Raw genomic sequence first — 21,004 nt, 5'->3', positions numbered from 1 at the left:
CTCTATCTTTGGCTCAGTCAAACCAGTCTTGAGAATGGAAGGTATTTTTTTCTGATTTTTTTTTTGTTTTGTTTCTTTCTTCAGTGATCATTGGTGTTGATCTATGAATAAATGGTTACCTAATAACATTAACTGTTGCTTAGAGCACCAAACTAGTTACTTGTGAAGCTCTAAAAATCTTGCCTGGGTTTCCCTGGCCCTCGTAATCCAATTAATATTTAGTCAGTTTTATGAGTGTGTGCTTTTTGTTTTATTGAATAGAAATATCTTTAAAGTCATTTTTCTGTCCAGAGAAAAAATATGATCCATGATAAAATTTTATATTGATGTCTCACCAAAATAATTATATACTACCCTAAATAACATTTAAAAATTGCACTTAATTAAAATGTGTTTTGTAGTTTATTGATAATTAAAATTGCTTTTTCTCAGGCATATATTGTTAAAATTTCTCTTAGGATTTAATATTTAAGATATTGATTTTGAAATTCACATATATTATATCATTTCTCCATTGCATTTTCATTGTTTAGGAATAGTCAAATGATTTGAACAATAAACTGGGTTTGGGTAATTTATCAAATTTGTCACTTGATAGATGTACAGTTACAACTGATTATGTCACTATCATGCAATCATTAAATCCCCAAAGCTTTTATTTTCTTAGAAACATTAGGGTTTGAATTCATGCTTGTTAGGCAGGAGGCTCAATCATTTGAGGCATGTCTCCAGCCTGTGAGAGGTCTTGATGCAGGTGTAGCCGTGTGTGTGTGTGTGTGTGTGTGTGTGTGTGTGTGTGTGTGTATGTGTATGTTTCCAAAAAACTATTTCTGTGAACCTGCCACTCAAAATCATAAGGTCTTAAATATCAGGTGTTATATGATAAACTGAGCACAGAGCTGGCTGAGGGCACTTGACTAATACATGAATTAAGGAATAGAAAATTATTATAACCAATAGCAAAGCCTTAGTTTCTTGGTCTTAGAAGAATTAATGTGCCAAATATTTAAATAATAGAGGTTTAAAAGTCTACTGATGGTGTCTTTTAGATCAATATTATTTTGGCAGTCATGATTAGAATTTTGATAACTTACCCCCAAAACCCACCCACACTAACAGTTCTTAAGAAAGCAAGATGCACATGTATAAAGTTATTCTAGGGCTGGGAATATGGCCTAGTGGTAAAGTGCTCGCCTCATATACATGAAACCCTGGGTTCGATTCCTCAGCACCACATATATAGAAAAAAGAAGGAAGTGGCGCTGTGGCTCAAGTGGTAGAGTACTAATTTTGAGCAAAACGAAGCCAGGGACAGTGCTCATGCCCTGAATCCATGCCCCAGGACTGGCAACAAAAACAAAACAAATAAAGAATGTGCAAAACTTAGGACATTGGAGGTACTAGGTGAATTTTGGAGGGATGTGAAAGAAGGATGAAAGGGACAACATTGATCAATATGCCTTGTAATCATAAGCTGACAGGTTAAATGGTAATTCCTTTGTACATCTACTAAGATAATAAAAATAATAATAAAGTGAACAAAAAGGCTAAAAAAATTTAAATTATCTAGTATTTGAAGTAAGTCTATGTTTGAGACCTTATCCAAGAAAGATCTACTTGTGAGAAGTGGATTTCCCTTATGCCATCGGGAGAGAAATGCTTGTTTTTGAAGCAGTATGTAACTGCCCTTAAGAAAGCAGCATAGGTACAAATGTTGCGTATGTAAAATTTCTCTAGGTCCTGAAATAAATCAATGTATAGAGCAAAAATAAAGTCATGGGATTTTTATTCAGTGCCCAGAACAAAAGTGAGTTACAAATTTAAATGAAGAAAGTAGAGTTGAACCTTAAATTTGGAACATACAAGAGAGATGAGAGATTGAGTTAAGCAGCAAGAGTGGCATCAATTGGCAAGCAAAGCAAAAGGCCAAAGCAACCATGCAGTGACTACTACTGAATGAGCTAATGAAAGGAACGGTAGAAGACTTCATTAGAAATAACTTTGAGTTACAGTAGGACTTTCTTCTCCTCTTCCCATATACATTTTTTTTTTTTTTTTTTTGCCAGTCCTGGGCCTTGGACTCAGGGCCTGAGCACTGTCCCTGGCTTCTTCCCGCTCAAGGCTAGCACTCTGCCACTTGAGCCACAGCGCCGCTTCTGGCCATTTTCTGTATATGTGGTGCTGGGGAATCGAACCTAGGGCCTCATGTATCTGAGGCAGGCAATCTTGCCACTAGGCTATATCCCCAGCCCCTCCCCCATATACATTTTAAGAAGAATTAAACTTTACATTTGAGAACCATAAATTAAGGCCAACATTCTTGAGTTTTGTATTCCCATAACCCTTTCCAGTCATCCAGCTAGCAAAAATCTACTGCAATACCATCTTTCAGTGACACCTAAGTTTCTACTGCTTAGTGTCTTCAATGGTCTTGCTTCTCTATGGTAGTGTTTCTATTTCTCTCTGTCTATCTCTCTCTCCTTTGTTCTGGTACTGGGGCTTGAACTCAGGGTCTTACTCTCTCCCTTAGCTTTTCTACTCAAGGCTGGTGCTCTCTCACTTCAGACACACAATAACTTCTGGCTTTTTAGGGATTGATTGGAAATAAAAGTCTCAGGGTTTTTCTTGCCTTGGTTGGCTCTGAAACTTGACTCTCACATCTCAGCCTCCTGAATAGCAGAGTATTACTGGTGTGAGCTCCAGTGCCTGGCTTTATTAATGGACTATGATAGATTTCTTTCCTAGCAAAATTGAATCTAGGGAGAGTAAGCTTGGAAACACACACACACACACACACATACACACACACACCACATCATACACCCAGCCACAGCTGCCTGGTCCTTTTGCCAAGGACAGTAGATTGGAGACATTTTTAGATGACTCTGTTTCATGGGATACTCTTGTCATTTTGGCCTTTCCCTGACTTAATGGTAGCCATGTACCGGCCTGGGGTCTTTCAGCTGTCAAGTATTTAGTTTCTGCATAAACATTTATATTGCCACCATTTGGTGGTTTTAAAAATAACCTTGTGCTGTAATTTGTTTCCTGAATGTTGCTGAAAGCATCCCATTCCTCCTTCGTAGACCACTGCTCCATGTACCATCACTTCTCTACAGCCATGATTCTGTGACAGCATGCTGTTCCTGAAGTTCCAGCATGCCCGAATAGCTCAGAGACTGTGTGAGTGCAAGGAAGAAACCATTGTCCTGGGGGCTTGGTACAGGCTAGCCAGATAAACCACTCACATCCGCACTAGGCCTGAAAGACAGGCATTGAGGTATTGACCAGCTAACCTTCCTCTCTGAAGGATTGATTTCCTTCGCTTTTGAGTATTCTCAGTGTCAAATCGGGTTCTGAGGTGATAGAACTTGCCCCATGTAATGCTTTCAAAATTGGATGTGGGGGCTGGGGATATGGCCTAGTGGCAAGAGTGCTTGCCTCATATACATGAGGCCCTGGGTTCATTTCCCCAGCACCACATGTACAGAAAATGGCCAGAAGGGGCGCTGTGGCTCAAGTGGCAGAGTGCTAGCCTTGAGCAAAAAGAAGCCAGGGACTGTGTTCAGGCCCTGAGTCCAAGCCCCAGGATTGGCCAAAAAAACAAACAAACAAAAAAAATTGGATGTGGAGGCTTCATGGACACCTTGCAATAATTTGTGGGAATAAGCCTGCAAATGAGCTTGGTTTTACTCCTAACTGAGGGATTGGAGAGTTCATAAAGAGACAGCGACTGACTTTGGAGGTGATGAAGGAATCTAGCTTTCTGTGTGTTATGATACTGTTATAGAAATAACCTATATACATTGTAGGAAATGTTGGAAAGTACATAGAAGTACATAATTGAAGAGGGTATCATGATTAACATTGTAGTTTTGTATAAACCTTTGTGCACACACAGTAAACTCATACCACCAGGAAAAGATAGTCTTGTGATTGTGTTTGTTCTGACAAGTATGGCAGTTTTTCATCTTGGAAACACAATATGTTTCCTGAGAACTATAGAGTGGGGTGCCCAGTGATCCTGGGGACCACAGAGTGGCTGCCTCTCAACAAGCCATTCCTACAAGTTTAGAGAAATGCACGCTCCACTTGTAGTTTGGGAGATTCTTCAGCTGTAGCACTGAAAGAGATTGTAGTATGTGTGTGTATGCTTGTGTTCGATCATGTTTAATAGCCTGATTTTTTTCTTTTTGAATTGTATTATAGACACTTTACCATCTTATTTGATAATGTTTGAAAATGTGATTTGAAATGACCATTTTACATGTCATAGTGGATCTACTTTCATTTGTTTCACATCATTGGATAATTATGTACCTTACAGTTGATTATTGCTGTGATCAATGCTTAATTATTGATTGTTTTTTAGCTCAGACTTTAGAAAAGTAATTAGGTTGAAATATGTGTATGCGTGTGCATTTGTGAGCATCTGAGATTGTTGCTACAGATTGCCCTATTGCTTTCTAGAATCGGCCTGTCATGTCATAAAAAGAATTGGAGTAATTTGCCTACAAGCTACTTTACTTTGATTATTTTTCCAGTTTCACATTTTCCTTCTGCTTATTGACCATTTATGAATGAAATCCTGCTATTTGCCTATTTTATTGAGATAGTAGCATTATTCTTAACATGATGGAATGTGCTTTCCTTCATAATTTGTAATCATTTGTCTGGAATAAGCCACAGTTGTATCTGTTTTTTCCATTTCTACAGTTGTCATTCCAGTCAAAGTCACTATCATTTCCCACCTGAATTATTTTAGTAGCTAAAATTTCCACCAGGCCTGCAGGGATTGACTAATTTTTTTTTTCTTTTCAGTCGTGGGGCTTGAACTCAGGGACTGAGCTCTTCAACTCAAGGCTAGCACTCTGCCACTTGAGTCATAGGTCCACTTCCGGTTTTCTGGTAGTTAGTTGGAGATAAGAATCTCATGGACTTTCCTACTGGGCTGGCTTTGAACCGCGATCCTCAGATCTCAGCCTCCTGAGTCATTAGGATTGCAGGCGTGAGTCACTGGTGCCTGGCTGGATTGACTGATTTTTGCCTGTGTTTACCTTCCCTGCTTTGCTTCAAGCCCATCCTTCTCTATCTCTGCACTGATATTGCTTCTTTCACCACTGGTTCCCCAACAGTTTTGTCCATGTCCCTGTACTGGGCCAGTTCCCTACTCCATACACTTGCCCTTGCACACTTTGATCAGCTCCTCATATCACTCACCTAGTTCCTTTTTTCTGAGACTGAAAACAGTTGTAATTAATTAACTCATTTTGGCAAGTTATGTTTTAATTAGTTGGCTGCATACTTTAGATGGGGCAAGTAATTGGCACCTATTATTTCTAGAGCATTACAAAATTATGTGCACTTACATGTCTTTTTGGAGAATTTTTAAAGTTAAAGTAGTCTCTTTATGGTTTATGGGAATGAATCCTGCTCAAAAGGTAACGGGCTGTAGGCGCTGAAGCCCTAGAACTTGAGTTGAAACCATGGGCTCACCATGGGCAAACCATGGTTTGGTCTTGGCCAAATTATTTAAGTGCTCTGTGATTCACTCTTCCATAGACAGGCATAATTAGATTTCTTTCTTCTGATTGTTAGGAATATGATTCACAATTTGCTTAGCATACAACCTGGACATGAGGAGTATTTATCTATCAGTTACTCCTCTTTGCATCCTTTTTTCCATCTGCTTCTTCTTGGGATTTTAAGTGCCAGCTCTGTGGAGCAAAGGGTTGGACAGTGTCTTAAGTTCCTGTTCTGCTTCTAGGGAATAGCTCTGCTAGGTCTGAGGTAATGGATTTGCCAATGGATGTGGTTTGCGCAGTCTGTTCTATCAGCCTGCTATTTTTTCTTTTGCAGGAATTCAAAATATTTTGCCATTGTTTTAGAATTGTAATGAGTATCTTCTGTATGATACCATAATGCATCTCTGCTCCTTTTTTTTAATAGTCCAGTGTTTCAAGTACTGTATTAAAATTCAGACCTATTTTCTTGGCAGCTGGCAAACTTCCCCAGACTTTGTGAGGAAACAGAAAGAATTGTTGCTAACCATATTCGTGATCGTGAAGGGAAGACAAAAGACCAGGTAAGAAGACTTCTCTGGTCATCGGGGCTCTTGTGGGAAATGGAAGGTATCTTCCAAGTTGGTAGTCTCCAGCAGATGGCCTAGCCTTTCATGGAAAAAGATCGGTACAGTTATTTCTAGTTGGATATGAATTACAGTGTAAGTACCTTAATGTCTTGTTTAGGACAAAATGTAAAAAAAAATGGAGAATTTAGAAGAATTAAATTTAAAAGCAATAGTAGGATTTCTATCATTTTTTCTTATACTTCCCATGAAAATCATATGTATCAAACCTATCATGTCATTTTGAAAATCATGACCTTTTAAATTATTTTTATGGTACCAGGGTTTGAATTCATGGCTTTGTGTTTTGGCTTGCTCAGATGGCACTATTCCACTTGAGTCATCCCTCCAGCTGGTTACTTTTTACTTATTTTGGAGATGTAATCTTACAGACTTTTCTGCCTGGGTTGGCTTTGAGTGGTAATTGTTCAGGGCTCAGCCTCAAAGTAGTTAGAATTACAGGCATGAGAAACCAACTTCTGGCTCAGGGGTTCTTAATTTTTAACAAGCACACATATGGGCCTAAAATGTTATGCAAAAAAAATTCGTATTTTATTTTTTACTGTGGAGGACAGTAACAGCTTTCTGTCAGAATATCCATAGAAACTGTGATTGAAAAACACATTCAAGAAGCGATCCATCGAAGCATTCCTAATTGTTAAATGTATATCACTTGCTAGGAGTAGCCATGAAATTGTCTTCTAAGCTTAGCTTTTATGTTCTGGAAACATTATTTTTAAGTGAAGCAAATTCACTTAAAACATGAAGGACTGTGTAAAAATAATAAGATCCTCTTATACTCAAATAGATTTTCCCTTAGTAATCGGGAAAATATAAAGGCTTTCAAAATGTCTTCACTTCTGTGGCAGAGCTGCTAGTGTGATGTCGAGAGATGCTGGACACGCACCATTGCCTCACCACAAAATAATGGCATGTACTTGTGCCAGTCACTTTTGGGGCTGTTTATTGATATACAAGTATTGGAATCTGAAAGTTAGTTTTTCAAGTTCTTGTGATTCTCAGGTGAGTTGAAAAGAGGAAGGAGAAATAGAGAAAAGGAGGGGAAAACAATAGAGAAAAAAACTATGTTGGAAAGAGGGATACATACACAGGTACAGTCCATGAGGCTGCAGAACGGATGGGGAGATGAAGGGTTGCCAGGTTGGAGGCCACTAAATGGAGAGCTTTGTCCGAGATCCAGTAATAACTGCTTTTCTGCTTGAGCTGTGGGACTCTTTGTTACTGCCTTCTAATCATTGTGTTTATAATATTCACTTCTTTAACATTCATACTTGGATAGTTAACTAAAAGTAGAAAAATGAACTTAGTAGAGATTTATGTATCAGTGTTAACTCGTGCAGTGAAATCAAGCCTGGGGCAAGATATATAGCCCCGAACTAGTGGCCCTCCCAGGTCTGATGCCTCCAAAATTGCTGGATCAATAAAACACCCAAGTTCTTAAAAAGAAACTGTATATTTGACTTGGAGTAAAGCAGCTATTTTAGGGTTTAATACTCAAATGATGAGATAAACTAACTCTTAAGGATCCTATGTAAAATTAATATTGAGGAAATAGTATGATTATTATTTAACTGACTCTAAATTGGTTAACTTCTTCATGTTCCATGTTTCAGAAGTGTTGTTTTGACTAAAATGACATACGCAGATGTACCGTTTTGTCTGAAATAAGTAAGTCCCAGAGTGCAATTTATTGGTGACTGACAAGAATAGTTCTGGGTGAATCCTTGTGATTTCAAATAAACGGTGGGGGCTTGTAAAGTGGTAAGGACAAAGTGATTTCATTCAATCTGGGATTTAATCGTTATTATCAAGCTAAGAGCCAGGCACATTCCTGGCATCCAGGTCAGGTCCTAAATCGCATATACTCTGATGCTTTCCTCTGTCCAATGTACGCCAGGAAAATATGCAGGGGTGGAGAACCACTGAGGGTTCCTCAGAGACAATCACCGTTGCTACAGTTCAAGATGGCTGTGGTTATGTCAAGGTGAATACCTACAGTATTGTTAAGATTGTGGACTTGAAATTCAGATAACTTGACTTTGAATCCAAGCTCCACCACTTAATTTCTAAGGAATTTATGACCATTTCTTCAGTTCAAGTCCTTCATCCTTGGAATAGTGACAGTAGTTAACTCATAGGCATTTTGTGAGGATGAAATGAAATTAATTCAAGTATAGATCATAGTCCTTAATTACTTTTAATTACTTTTGGTGGTACCCTTCCCAGTGGTATGATCCATGAGAAAGTACTGCCTTTCTTGCTTTGAGGGAGACTGACTTCTGTCTGTAACTATGATGTATTAATTAATCCGTTCTCCAAACTAGGGTTTAGGAATGGGGCAGGTGTTTAAAGAAAAATTGGGAGAATCTCAGCCTGCTTTGACAGCTATCACCTGCTTCTAGAAGCATGTCATTTTGGGTAGTCTCCCATTTGAATTCTTGACTCTGGGCTATGTAGTTCTCCTGGATCATCTGATCATAAGATGATCTGTTTCCTAATGTTTCTGTGAACTCTGAACTACTCTAAGGCATTCTTGTAGGTTTCCCCCTTTTTCAAAGAAAACAAAAAGTAACCAAATTATTAGCTACTTCTCAGGAAACTGGGACAAAATCTTCAAAGTTCAACATGGGACATCTGTGAGTTGTTTTTCTTAAAAGGGTTTGGAATGGTCTCTGTGCACTGGGTATTCTTCTAGTTGTTTCCATAAATGTAATTGCATTTTGAAGTGGTGGACTTGGAGGGGTGATTACTGCTATTAGGAGAAGCTTTGCTTTCCTTCAATTAAATCTTCAGTAACTGTCCCTGAAAGCACAGGGAGAAACTTTGAGAGAGTGAAAAAACGAAAGGGGAAAAAAAAGTGTTTTCTTTCTTACCCCACACATGTGACCTGGCCCCTTTCCTAGGGTGAATACAGACTCCCAGTTTCCAGGAATATGAATGAAAACAGCCATAGCTTTTGATTTTTTTCCACTGTTTTCCTATGCTGCAGTCCAAGTTACTGTGTGTGAATGGCCAAGTTACTCATGACAACCTTTGGTTCGTTGTGTTGAGAATTATGTAGACACTTTCTCCCTCACATTGGCAATAACTTATTTGTATTTAAATATTATAGCTTATAAAATCTTGGCCAAGTAGTTTAGAGAGCATACTATTTAACAGAATCTAGTTTTATTATTGGGCGAGGAGAGACAATATTGCAGCTAAGCTAGTAATAATTATTCCTTCTAACTCCTTAGTTTTCTCCAAGAGATAAAACTATATCCAATAATAGGAAAAAGTATGGACTTACCAACCTTGCCTTTATTTTTAGTAGTGGTAGTGGATTCAGGGCAATCTGGTCAATCTTTGTGAGCAAAGTTCTATTGTAACTCTCTGTTATAACTGGTCAGATGACAGTTGAGATTAGCCACCATAGCAAAACCTTAGAGTCTCATAGCAGGAGATATTGAATATGAATGAATAATAAGTGGCCCCATGTTAATAATATGGAAATAAATTCATTCCTTTAAAACAAACTATTCTTCAAGCTTGGTATATGCTTACAAAATTAGAGCCAGTAACATTTACTGAGCACCTATTATGTGTAATGTGCTAGAGTTTGGAGATGAAATGAGGACTAAGGGCCACACTGTCCCTGCTTTGCCTTGCAGTCCTGTGGGGGAAGGAAATACTAAACAGAAAGTTAGAGAAATCTTAAGTACATTTCTGGGAAATGCCAAAAATGTAGAGTACAATATATGTATTATTTCCTAGAGATGGAGAGTGGTAGCATGGTCCAAACTGGGCATGGGGAGGAAGACGGGTAATGAGATTTGGTGAAGGTTTTTGCCAAGGAAACAGCACTGGGAAGCATTGCATGAGTATGCCAATGAGGTTTTCCCATAGCGACTCTGATACCCTCCATGAAGGGAGACAGCGTGAAAACACATATAATGTAAGTGCCAGCCATTTGGAGTTGAGAGCTGCTTATTCAATTCATTTGCCTCTTTATTGATAGTATTACTTGTTCTTTAGGTGTTCTTAGCTCTGTATATATGCTAAGTATTAGTCTTTTATCAGAGGAAAAAATATGTGGCAAGGTTTTTTTCCCCCATTCTGTAGGTATCTCCTCATTTTGGTCATTTTTTTTCTCTTTTCTATGCAGAAACATTTTAATCTTATGCAGGTCCATGAGGTAGTTCTTATTATATCCTGAGTTGTTATAGTCCAATTCAAAGTCATTGCCATTGTTTGTATCTTCAAGTGTTTTCCACCCCAAAGAAAAGGGACAACAGCAAAACACAGAAAATCTGCCTTCTTTGTTACATGAGGTTTTGACCAAGCACAGTTTTTAAAAAGTAACAAAAAATCCAAAGACAAAAGTTTTCTGCTCCTCAGTGCATCATCATGCAGCTCAGTTGATGCAAACAAGCTCATGGTCTCACAGCTCATCAGTGTGTTTAAATCATTGTGGGCTCTATAGAGTGTTTCTCTGCCTATAATTATGTGAAAATCTGTTTTTCAAAAAGTGTGGTAAACATACTAAAGCTACCAGCACAGCCATGTTCACTGCAGTCCTATTTACCATTGATAAAATACAGAACCAATCCACATGCCCCTCAATAGATGAATGGATCAAGAAATTGTGGCATATATGCACAATGGAATGCTGTGTTTCTGTCAGAAACAAGGATATTGCCCCATTCAAAATGAAATGGGAAGACTTGAAAAAAATAGTACTAAGTGACGTGAGTTAGACCCAAAGAAATACAGACTCTATGGTTTCTCTCATTGGTAATAATTAATATATATCTAGGATAGTCCTCACAGATGATCACAATAACTAAAATAGGTATGTACATATGATCATATAAGATGATGCTAAGCAAAATGAATTCCAAGGGGGCTGGGGATATGGCTTATTGGCAAGAGTGCTTGCCTCCTATACATGAAGCCCTGGGTTCGATTCCCCAGTACCACATATGTAGAAAATGGCCAGAAGTGGCGCTGTGGCTCAAGTGGCAGAGTGCTAGCCTTGAGCAAAAAGAAGCCAAGGACAGTGCTCAGGCCCCTGAGTCCAAGGCCCAGGACTGGCCAAAAAAAAAAAAAAAAGAAAAAAAAAAGAACTCCAAGTTATGAAAACAAGTGGTTTACCATTGTTGTTATTTGAAATTAATCCCTTTTCTTTTTTTTCCTCTATGATTTAACCCCTGTTGTCACTGTATTTGATTTTGGTACCCTGGGTATTGTCTATACATTTATCTGAAGTAGGGAAAGGAAGGGGAACATCAAAATGGTGGGATAAAGGGTAAAAGGTGAACCAATGCAACAGCAATACTTATAAGACAATATGTTGTCAATAGGTTGTTATTGTACAACCAGGGGTGGGGTGGGGAGGAGGGAAGATGGGAGAAAAATGAGGGAAAAGGTAACAAGTTTGACAAGAAATGTACTGACTACCTTATGCATGTAATTGTAACCCCTCTGTACATCATGTTGACAAAAAATATGGTAAAAGTTATGATAATTTTCCCAAGCAAAAAATAAGGCACAAAGTGTGGTTAAGTGATAAAGCAAAAATTTAGATTTGTTGAAAAGGTGGTATGTCTTTAGTTAAAATTGGAAAGCCTTATGAGAAAAGTGAATCAAGTGTTTGCCATGTAGTACCAAATCTAAGCCATCTTGAGCATTCACAAAGGTGATCCTGCAAAGGTGATCTCCTTAGAACCACATAGCTGTGGATACCAAGAGTCTAATGTGATCATTACAGTTATCGAAAGCTCCCTGAACAAAGCCAAAGGGTGGTGTTCTAGAAGTATTCAGACTGTGATTCTTCAATGTTTTTTCTCTATCAACAAGTCCTAGCATACTAGGACAAAAGATGGTACAACTTGAGAAAACAAAGCAAATGCAGGAAGAGGAGCTAAGTTTTGAAGATCTAGGGAATAAAACCCTTTTGTACGGTTTTGGGGTTGCTGTATCCCCCCATGTTGTTCTCCTTCCAGGCACTGGTCTAGGCCCTGGGGATATAACTGTGGGTATCAGGGATGAGGTCTATATACCAAATACGTAAAAAAAAAAATCTATCTGCTAGTAGTACTACTAAGGATTACAGAGGAAGATAACAGAGAACAATGAGTGCTAGATGGAAAGGAAAGAGAGTTGGCTATTTTTCTTTTAAGTGAAGACAGATGTTGCTATGTATTTCGGCTGGTCCCAAACTCTCAGTCTACTACCTTTGTTTCTGAAGTGGTAAAATTCTAGGTGTGTACTATATGCTCAGCTTGGTTGATGTTTTGGGTTGATAACAAGGCCTCACGTCCATTCACAGATGGGATTTCTGAGTTGGCTCATGAGGTGCTTCTCCTGTTTGCCTAGAGTGATCTTAAAGAGAAGGAGAAAGGAGAGGGAAAAAACAAGAGCTCACATAGCAGATACATGCTTGTCCTTCTTTTGGACATTATGGCTACATTTTAGAGGACTAGAATCATTCTAGGCTCTGTGTTAGCAAAGAGGTATTTATAAACTACAATGCTTCATATATTACTCTTACTTAAATTCATGTAGACCCAGAATCTAAATTATGAGTCTAATGAACAAAAATTATGTAATTTGTATTTGCATTGAAAGACCACTTTAGAAATTAAATGCTGATAATTTGTTGGCAAGTATTGAAATGAGTGTTTGGGAAGTTTTAAGATGGATTGTCACAGAAGTGTTTCTGTGTGTCTGATTTATAGGTGCTGCTATTGATTGACATTCAAGTCTCCTACATCAATACCAACCATGAAGATTTCATTGGCTTTGCAAAGTAAGCATGTGAAACACTTGATTGTCATGTGCCCTCTCACTGGTTTGTCTAGCACACACATTGTGAATTTCTACTACAACTCTACCTCCTTTTGACAATACAGAGTCTGCATTCCATGGCCCTGGTCAGATACAGTTACTGTTCTCTTGATAAAGCTCTGTACTTGGCTTAATTATGCAGCATATTAAGCCATATGTGTTTTAGATGCTCACTATTGTTACATGTCTTAGAGCTTACTTGCACTCCTATAGATAAGGAGAACAAATACACATTAAAAATTTCTGGGTGGGTAGGGGAGGGATGGGTGAGAATGTTGTAAGGGGTGACTTTAAGATATATTCATAAACTGCTTTATTCAATGGCAACTCCTTTGCACAAATGCCTAAGATAATTTTTTTAAAAAGAAACATTTTTTCTCCCACCAACCCTCCTCCCCGATTCCCTCCCCACCCCTGAGTTGTACAGTTAATTTTCAACATATTGTCTTGCAAGTATTGCTGTTGCATTAGTTGGTCTTTTACCCTTTGTATCAGCATTTTGATGTTCCCCTTCCTTTCCCTAATTCAGAGAAACATATATACAATAACCAGGGCACCAAAATTACCTACAGTGACAACAGGGGCTAAATCATAAGGAAAAAAAACACAAGAAAAAAGAAATAATTTCACTAGTACATTAAAATAACAACAACAGTGAAAAACCACTTGTTTCCATATCTTGAAGTTCATTTCATTTAGCATTGCTCCATTCATAAGGAAATGGAAAGACTTGGAAAAACAATCATACTAAGTGAAGTGAGCCAGACCCAAAGAAACATAGACTCTAATGTTTTCCCTCATTGGTAATAATCAGTATATGTCTAGGATAGTCTTAGCAGAGGATCACAATAGCTCAATGACCATATGACCATAAACAGGAACATTTTGAGGAAGAATTTCTTACATTAATGTGAAGTATTAAGTACAATTTACAAGATCTAAGCAAGTTAGACTTTCCTAAATCAGAATATAGAGGTCTTAAGAGCTGGGAATATGGCCTAGTGGTAAAGTGCTCGTCTTGTATACATGAAGCCCTGGGTTTGATTCCTCAGCACCACATATATAGAAAAAAATGGAAGTGGCATTGTGGCTCAAGTGGTACAGTGCTAGCCTTGAGCAAAAAGAAGCCAGGGACAGTGCTCAGGCCCTGAGTTCAAGCCCCAGGACTGGCAAAAAACCAAAACCAAACAGAATATAGAGGTCTGAAAATATCCTTATTATACTTATGTAATCTGCTAGGATAAACATTTTTTAATAAAATTTCTCTTTTTTATGTAATTTATATATACTTATTTCTATATTGCTATTCTTCACAGGAATTAGAACATAGACATTATGGCTAATTATTTTTGGTCAACTGTTTGTAAGACCCTGAGCTCACTACTTTCGTGGCTGTTTGTCAGAACTAGTTTTGTTATAGTAAAGCAAAATCTCAATTCTAACTCTTAAAATGGAGTGCAAGTGGTTTGAATTTCAAGTAATAAAATACAGAGTATTTTATATTAAACATAAAGTGCAAGCCTAGGAGTTTTACTTGAACTTAATGTTTAAGAGTAGGGACAATTAAAAAATAAGACACAACAGACTGTAAAACGAATTGATTTTTATTATATCCTAACTTAGAAAAAACAGATTTGTAGACCATTGTGATCTAAACAAAATGGTAGCCTGAGAAATTTATAGACCCATTTTACTGTGGGAGGGAATCCCATTTACCTAACAGAAAATTATCTTATTCTTCTCTAGTCTCTAGGTGGTGTAATTATATTTGGCATTCAGTTTCTGGCATTCTGTCCCTGTCAAGGAGCAGCTTAGCTTTCTGTCATGTACTATTGCTAAACTGGTTAGAAAATAGTGGTGAATATTTTTCCTTTGTCTAATTGTCCTTTTAGCCAAGCTGCCTACTCCAGCCACCATGTTTTTACTACACAGGTGTTTCATATATACCTCTTAGCCCCCATAACTCCTGCCATTTAGATTACTACCCATTCCCTTTCATAAAACTATATAGACTGTACACCCTAGGTCTAGAAAGTAGATATGAGAATTTCTTATAGATCTTCCAGTAGTCAGTAAGCTCCAAGTAGCCTGGGCCCAACTGTGCCCTATTTCTGATGGAAAAAAGAAAGACAAAGATAAAAATATTAAAAGCAAACAGTGTTTCTGCCCTTTAAGAGTTTGTCTAACTGTTCAAAACATAGGGAGGCATAGACAAGAATTATACTGGCACATTATTTGCGGAACCTTCTGCAGTTAAAAAGACAAATCCTTTGTCATTTGAAATAATAGGAATACTGCTCTCCATGTTGTTTTCTTTTTGGCTTACACATATCACCTAGGTTCTTAATAAAATGTGGCAGATGAAGTTGTAAGCTTGACACAAAAACTTTCAAGTTAAAAGGATGGGGCTGTGCTTTCTTGTCTCAGTTTGAGGGAGAAGGTGGAACAAATGTCTCATCCCTATGGAAAAGTTCAAAATTTGAATATATTATGTAACTAACCAGTGGCAGTTTTAATTTTACCCCATCTTTCTTTAAAAATATTCTTTTGCTCTAATCCCTCTCCCTTGCTCTGTCCCTCCTTCTCTGCATTCCTCTCTCCCTCTTTCCTTCTCTTACTCTTTTCTCTCCTTCCTTCCTCTCCCTTCTCTCTCTCCCTCTCTCCCTTTTCTCCCCACTTCCTTATCTCCCTCCCTTCTCTCCTTATTTTCCTTACTTCCTTTCCTCCCTCCCTTCTTTCCTTCCATCTCTTCCTCCCTTTCCTTCTTTCATTCCTCTTTCCCTTCCTTCCCTATCTTGTTTTCTCCATCCCCTCCTCTCCTTTTCTTTTAATGGGCCAGAGTTTATTCCCACCCCTCTCCCCATAAATTTCAATATTTTCTACTTCAGCAGCCATAAGATTACTAAATTTTCAGAGGTATACAGACTGTTTAAAATTTAATACTTTCAAACATCGTTTTCTGGTAAGTTTTTTTTTGTGATTACTTTAACTGCCCAATTATGTTTGGGAGAAAAAGAATCATTGTTAACTCTGTTCTAGAAATCCAGCAACTCTTATCTCTCATCTGGGCTAAACTTTATGTTAAAGGAAGGGTGTAGTTAGCAGTGTTTCTTTCTCTAGGATTTTGGCATTTTAGCCTCTCTGTCAGAAAGAGAGGGAGAGGGAGAGGGAGAGAGAAAAGGGGGGGGGGAGTGAGAGACACACACACACACACACAAATAAACATATATCCAGTTTGGTATTGTTAGAAGACAAGTTTTTTTATGTGGAAACTCTTTAGAAAACTGTAGTGTAGTGTATAAAAGTGAGACTGTCTCCTCTTTACTTTTCTCTTTCTCTCTCTTTTGCCCCCTTTCTTCCTGCACACACATACAGACACATTTTGTCTTGATGTACTATTTTACTTTGTAAAGAAATTTGTAACAACTTAAATAAGATTGCCACTGGAATATTTTAGTTGCTCATATTGTTTCTAAAGACATTAGTTTTTGTGAGCATATTATTTGTTTGCATATTAATGGAGTTCAGTGGCATATTTCAGTATTTACTTCTAGCCTGCCCTGATCAAACCCACCTCCCCCTGACAATTCGCTAGTAATCATTATGGAAGATAATGTTCTCTACTAAGACTCAGAGGTAAATAAATGTTCTTTCCATTTGTGTGCTGGATTGGAGTATGTTTCAGTGTGACACAGGATGGTTTTGAAGATGAAGAAATGTTCATTTCAAAATCTCTTTGAAGGGTTGTGGTATTTTCTGTGCTTTGAAAAATTAAAAAAATATGGTTATAGCTATAAATTTTAAAGTTGGCAGAGATGTTGTTTCCATCAAGGAAGAAAAGTCAAGCCAATTTGAAGACAATTATGTAAGTATTTTTTTTTAGTTCCAAAGATAGAAAATGAAGGTCTGGGGTTGAGGAAGAAAAAAGCAATTGTTTAATGAGACATTCAGAGTTGCCAAAAGAGAGGACCACCTCTCAGAGTTATAGAATTGTGATACATTTAGTATTTTACATATTTTTTTTACCAACTGGAACTATTACTTTTTCCAATTTTTTGAATATGAAAACAAACCACTAAAATTAGATTAATAGAATATTTAGTTTTAGCTCAGGACTTCTTAAAAATTCTTTTTACCATAGAATTTATCCTGCTATGTTCTATATGTGGATTTTTCTTTTTCCACCTCTTAGTCGTTTATTGAACATAGGCTGTAAAATACGTGTAGTGTGTCATATGTCCAGGTAAGCTTTGCTGTAGCTTGCTTTGGAATTTCCTGACTTCTGAGAGCTTGGTATTTTAACTATAATATACCATTTGAACATTAAAAGTTCACATGATGAAAACCCCAACTTTGCTCCTTAAGGACTAAAATTTGTCATTTTTCCTTCTTGAAATAAAAAATACCCAAATTACATTTTCTTACATAATACATCTCCTTTTTTTGCGACTTAGGAAAAAGAAGATATTTGTTCCTTTTTTCACTTTCTTCTCAGAAATCTTGATGTTTCATCAGGAAAGCTTGTTAAGCTGGATGCTTTGGGAAGGGAAATTTCACATTTTTGAGCACTTTATCATTTTCTTCTAGCTCCTAATATTTTCATGACACAGTTTTCCCCTCAAGTTCCTAAGATTTATACAGTCTAGTGGTTTAAGAGGCAAAGATACTGTAGACATGGGCTGTTAAAGTCATATCTCTGTACTGGAAGCAAGAGACCAAGGTCAGCTTGTCTTTCAGCCTGCTGTAGTAAGTCTCAACACCTGTTTTCTCACACTTGAGCTGATACAGTGTGCTTATTTCATTCTTGTCATATGAGCACCATGAAAATTCTGTGCATGGTAACTTTCATTATCTCTTTCCAGATCCTCTGTGAAGGGCAGTATATTTTAACCTTGCCACCAATCCTAGATCAAGCATGGCCTTCCCTCTTGTTTTCCACCATAGAAAATTGTATGCCATTATCATTGTGTTTCTAGCTCCTACTCTTTGATATGAGTGTTCTATGTTTTATGGAATCAAAACAGCCATTAGAGCACAACAGAATCCTTCTTTCGAGTCATATGCAAGTTTACTAATTTGTTCTTTGGCTGCTTCTGGGGATTGTTATCATGTAAAACTATGGATCTGAGCAGCTTGGGAAGACATTGGTGGTAGCACCTATGCAGATAAATGCTTACTTCCATTGTTTAAATCATCATTTTAAAAATAAGTAGGCTTTACTTCTTAATCTTAGCAGAGTGATGGTTCTTCTCAAGTGTCTGAGTTCTGTAACTGTTGGGCTCTCTCTACTTCTCCTCCGCTTGGGGGGGAGGGGCTTGTCCACCCCTTCCTGGGTGGTCCTTTATCGCTCTCACGTGGGAGCGATGGCCACAGGTAGCCCTCGGTCGCGTGTGGTCGCAGGGTGTCCCAAACCCACCATGGAAGACACGGATGCGTGGGTCCCTGGAGAAAACCTCTAGGGCTTCTAATTTATTCAAATGAGGAGCCACAGATATACCCCGAAGGGTGGGGAAGAGAGGGAATACAGAATGGCCATGAGGGCTGTCCATCAAGTGATGTCAGGAGACTTCCAGCTGTGGCCTCTTAAAGGCACAGCTGACCCCAACATGTAACATTTTCTCATGTAATTTTAATCTGAGATGGGACTAAAGATCTTGTAGGGAACTGAACTCTAATGATTTCCTCTCTTTGCTTCAATTGGAGGGATGGAGCCATATTTCCCATGTGATCACTTGTACTCTTGGTGATGTCAGGAGGTGTCCATGGTCTTGTCGGGTGATAAAGGCAGGATTCTAAATGAGCTTCTTCATCTCACAGCAGTGCTACACAATGGAACTTATTGGGATGATGAGAATATTTTATACTGGGTTGTGCAGTAATAGTAGCTACCAGCTATCTGTGCCGGGAACAGTTAAAATGTGACTGATGAAATGGAGAAAATAAACTTCGTATGTAAATCTTTTCAGGTTTTAATTTAATTGCCACATGTGTCTTCCATCTGCTGTATTGGATAGTATAATGAATCTGGAAGATGGTTCAGGACCCTTCATTAGTACTGTACTGATGGCTTGGGGATGGCCTACAGTTGTAACTAGGAAAAAGAAGAAATAATTTCATAGTTACTGCCAAATGAACCCCAGGGCTCAGGTATACATAGTCGCCTCTTGAAGTATCTTGCCTTTACAATATAGAGAGGATGGGCTCTCTCTTCCCACTGTCCCATTCATTGATATATATGATGTTGACTTTTCTTTTAATTTCAAGTCTGTTAAAAGAAACATGGCAGTAGAAGTAGAAGCACAACTAGGTATTTGCCAGAGTCTGCATTTCTAAGGGATCTGAGCTGAGCTGAGTTGTGCTGAGCTGAATTGTGTTGATTAGAGTCTGAGCTCCTTCCATTCGTCTGTCTCACCTCTTTCAAATTACAACCCTCCGTAGTCTGTTTGCTACCACATCATTTTATTAAGACTGCTTTGTTCAGGACAATTGTGAGTTCTTCACTTGACTTCAGCTACCACTTCTTTTTGAAGATACCAGCTGGTCCTTTGATTCCTCCAGTCTTTCCTGGTTTCCCCCATTTCCATTCTTCTCAGACTTGTTTAAGATACCTTCATTATCCAGACCTCCTCTTTTCTAATTCAGCACATTATGCCTGGGCAATCTCATCTACTGCATGCTCTAGTTACTAGTTTTATTTGATGATGTAGAATCTAGAGTTCTCCCTTGAAACGTTTGTCCTGGTTCTTTCACTGTGTTCGGCTCCCGACTGGGCATCTTTGCTTGTGTGTCCTAGAAAAGCCTTAGCCTAGTCTTCCCAAATTAACCTTACTGTGTGCTTTTATATTTTTCACCTTTTCCTATGTTCCATGTCTTGTGGATGTCAACTTCGGTTGCTCTAAAGAGAAATCTGATTTAATTCTTCACTCCTATCTATACTGCAGTTCTCTTTATTAACACCATTCGATTTCATCTCCATAGTATTTTAGTTTATTTCTATTACCATTGTTATTACTCTACTTAGTATTCTCTTGCTTGGGCTGCTGCACAGTTCTCCCTGCCTCCTGTCTTGCTCTTTCTCATTTCCTCTAGGCTTCTCTGTTACTTTTAACATAAAGTCTAAACTCATTAATGTGATTTCTATGGCCTTGTATAATGTTTCCTGCTTACCTTTTCAGCCTGGTCTATTTCATTCTTCTCTACTCCACTATCTTTGCTTCAGCCAGTTCAGCCATTCTATTTATGTAATTATATTTAGGGTTTTATATTTATATATTAAATATGTAATTAAATTATTTAATATATAAATACTAAAATTATTTAATATATAAACATGTTTACATATTTTTTTTTTTTTTGCCAGTCCAGGCTTGGACTCAGGACCTGAGCACTGTCCCTGGCTTCTTCTTGCTCAAGGCTAGCACTCTGCCACTATGAGCCACAGCGCCACTTCTGGCTGTTTTCTGTATATGTGGTGCTGGGGAATCGAACCCAGGGCCTCAGGTATACAAGGCAAGCACTCTTGCCACTAGGCCATATCCCCAGCCCCATGTTTACATATTAAATATATGATTAAATTATATTTTGGGTTATCCCTAAATGTATCTTACTTGAGCACATGATCATGATTCACATCTTAAAATTATTTAATTTTGCAGACTTTATAGTCTCATTATAGATAATTCTTGCATCAAAATATAATTACTATTTCCTATGAACTTCCCATAAACCTAATCTTCAACAAGGTCAGTGGTGAGAGAGGTCGTGACATCAGGATTTGTAATATATCATTGGCCCTCATGGAGCAGACATGACTACAGGGGAGATGCTGACGTGAAGGAGCACAGCGAGTTTATGAAGTGTAGACACAGGACAGGAGACACCGAAGTACATGGAAAAGAGAGATAACTGGCACAGTCCAGAAATGGAGTGTGATTGGACTCTGAAGTCTGAGCAGGACTGCAGCTGTATGAGGGAGATCGTCTGGGCTGATTGCTTCCTCTCTGCCTGCTCATTTGGGGAAGGGATTTT

The 21,004-nt window shown here is 38.1% G+C and overlaps 1 protein-coding gene across 10 annotated transcripts in view; it reads left to right on the top strand.

Moving 5' to 3' along the window:
- The window catches only part of Dnm3 (dynamin 3), a 492,945-nt gene that overhangs the window by 183,803 nt on the left and 288,138 nt on the right, over positions 1–21,004 (top strand). For all 10 annotated transcript variants that reach the window (XR_007212664.1, XR_007212666.1, XR_007212665.1 and 7 more), the window contains 2 exons: positions 5,999–6,085; positions 12,868–12,938. Coding sequence is in view for 7 of the 10 variants with exons in the window: in XM_048358313.1 (XP_048214270.1) it covers positions 5,999–6,085; positions 12,868–12,938 (158 nt within the window). In the remaining 3 variants the exon portion in view is untranslated. The remainder of the gene's footprint in view (positions 1–5,998; positions 6,086–12,867; positions 12,939–21,004) is intronic.

Source organism: Perognathus longimembris, chromosome 11 (genome assembly GCF_023159225.1).
Source record: "Perognathus longimembris pacificus isolate PPM17 chromosome 11, ASM2315922v1, whole genome shotgun sequence".
Taxonomy (NCBI): Eukaryota; Metazoa; Chordata; class Mammalia; order Rodentia; family Heteromyidae; genus Perognathus; species Perognathus longimembris.
The sequence above is the reverse complement of the archived record's forward strand: the minus strand, read 5'-3'. Positions and strand labels throughout refer to the sequence as shown.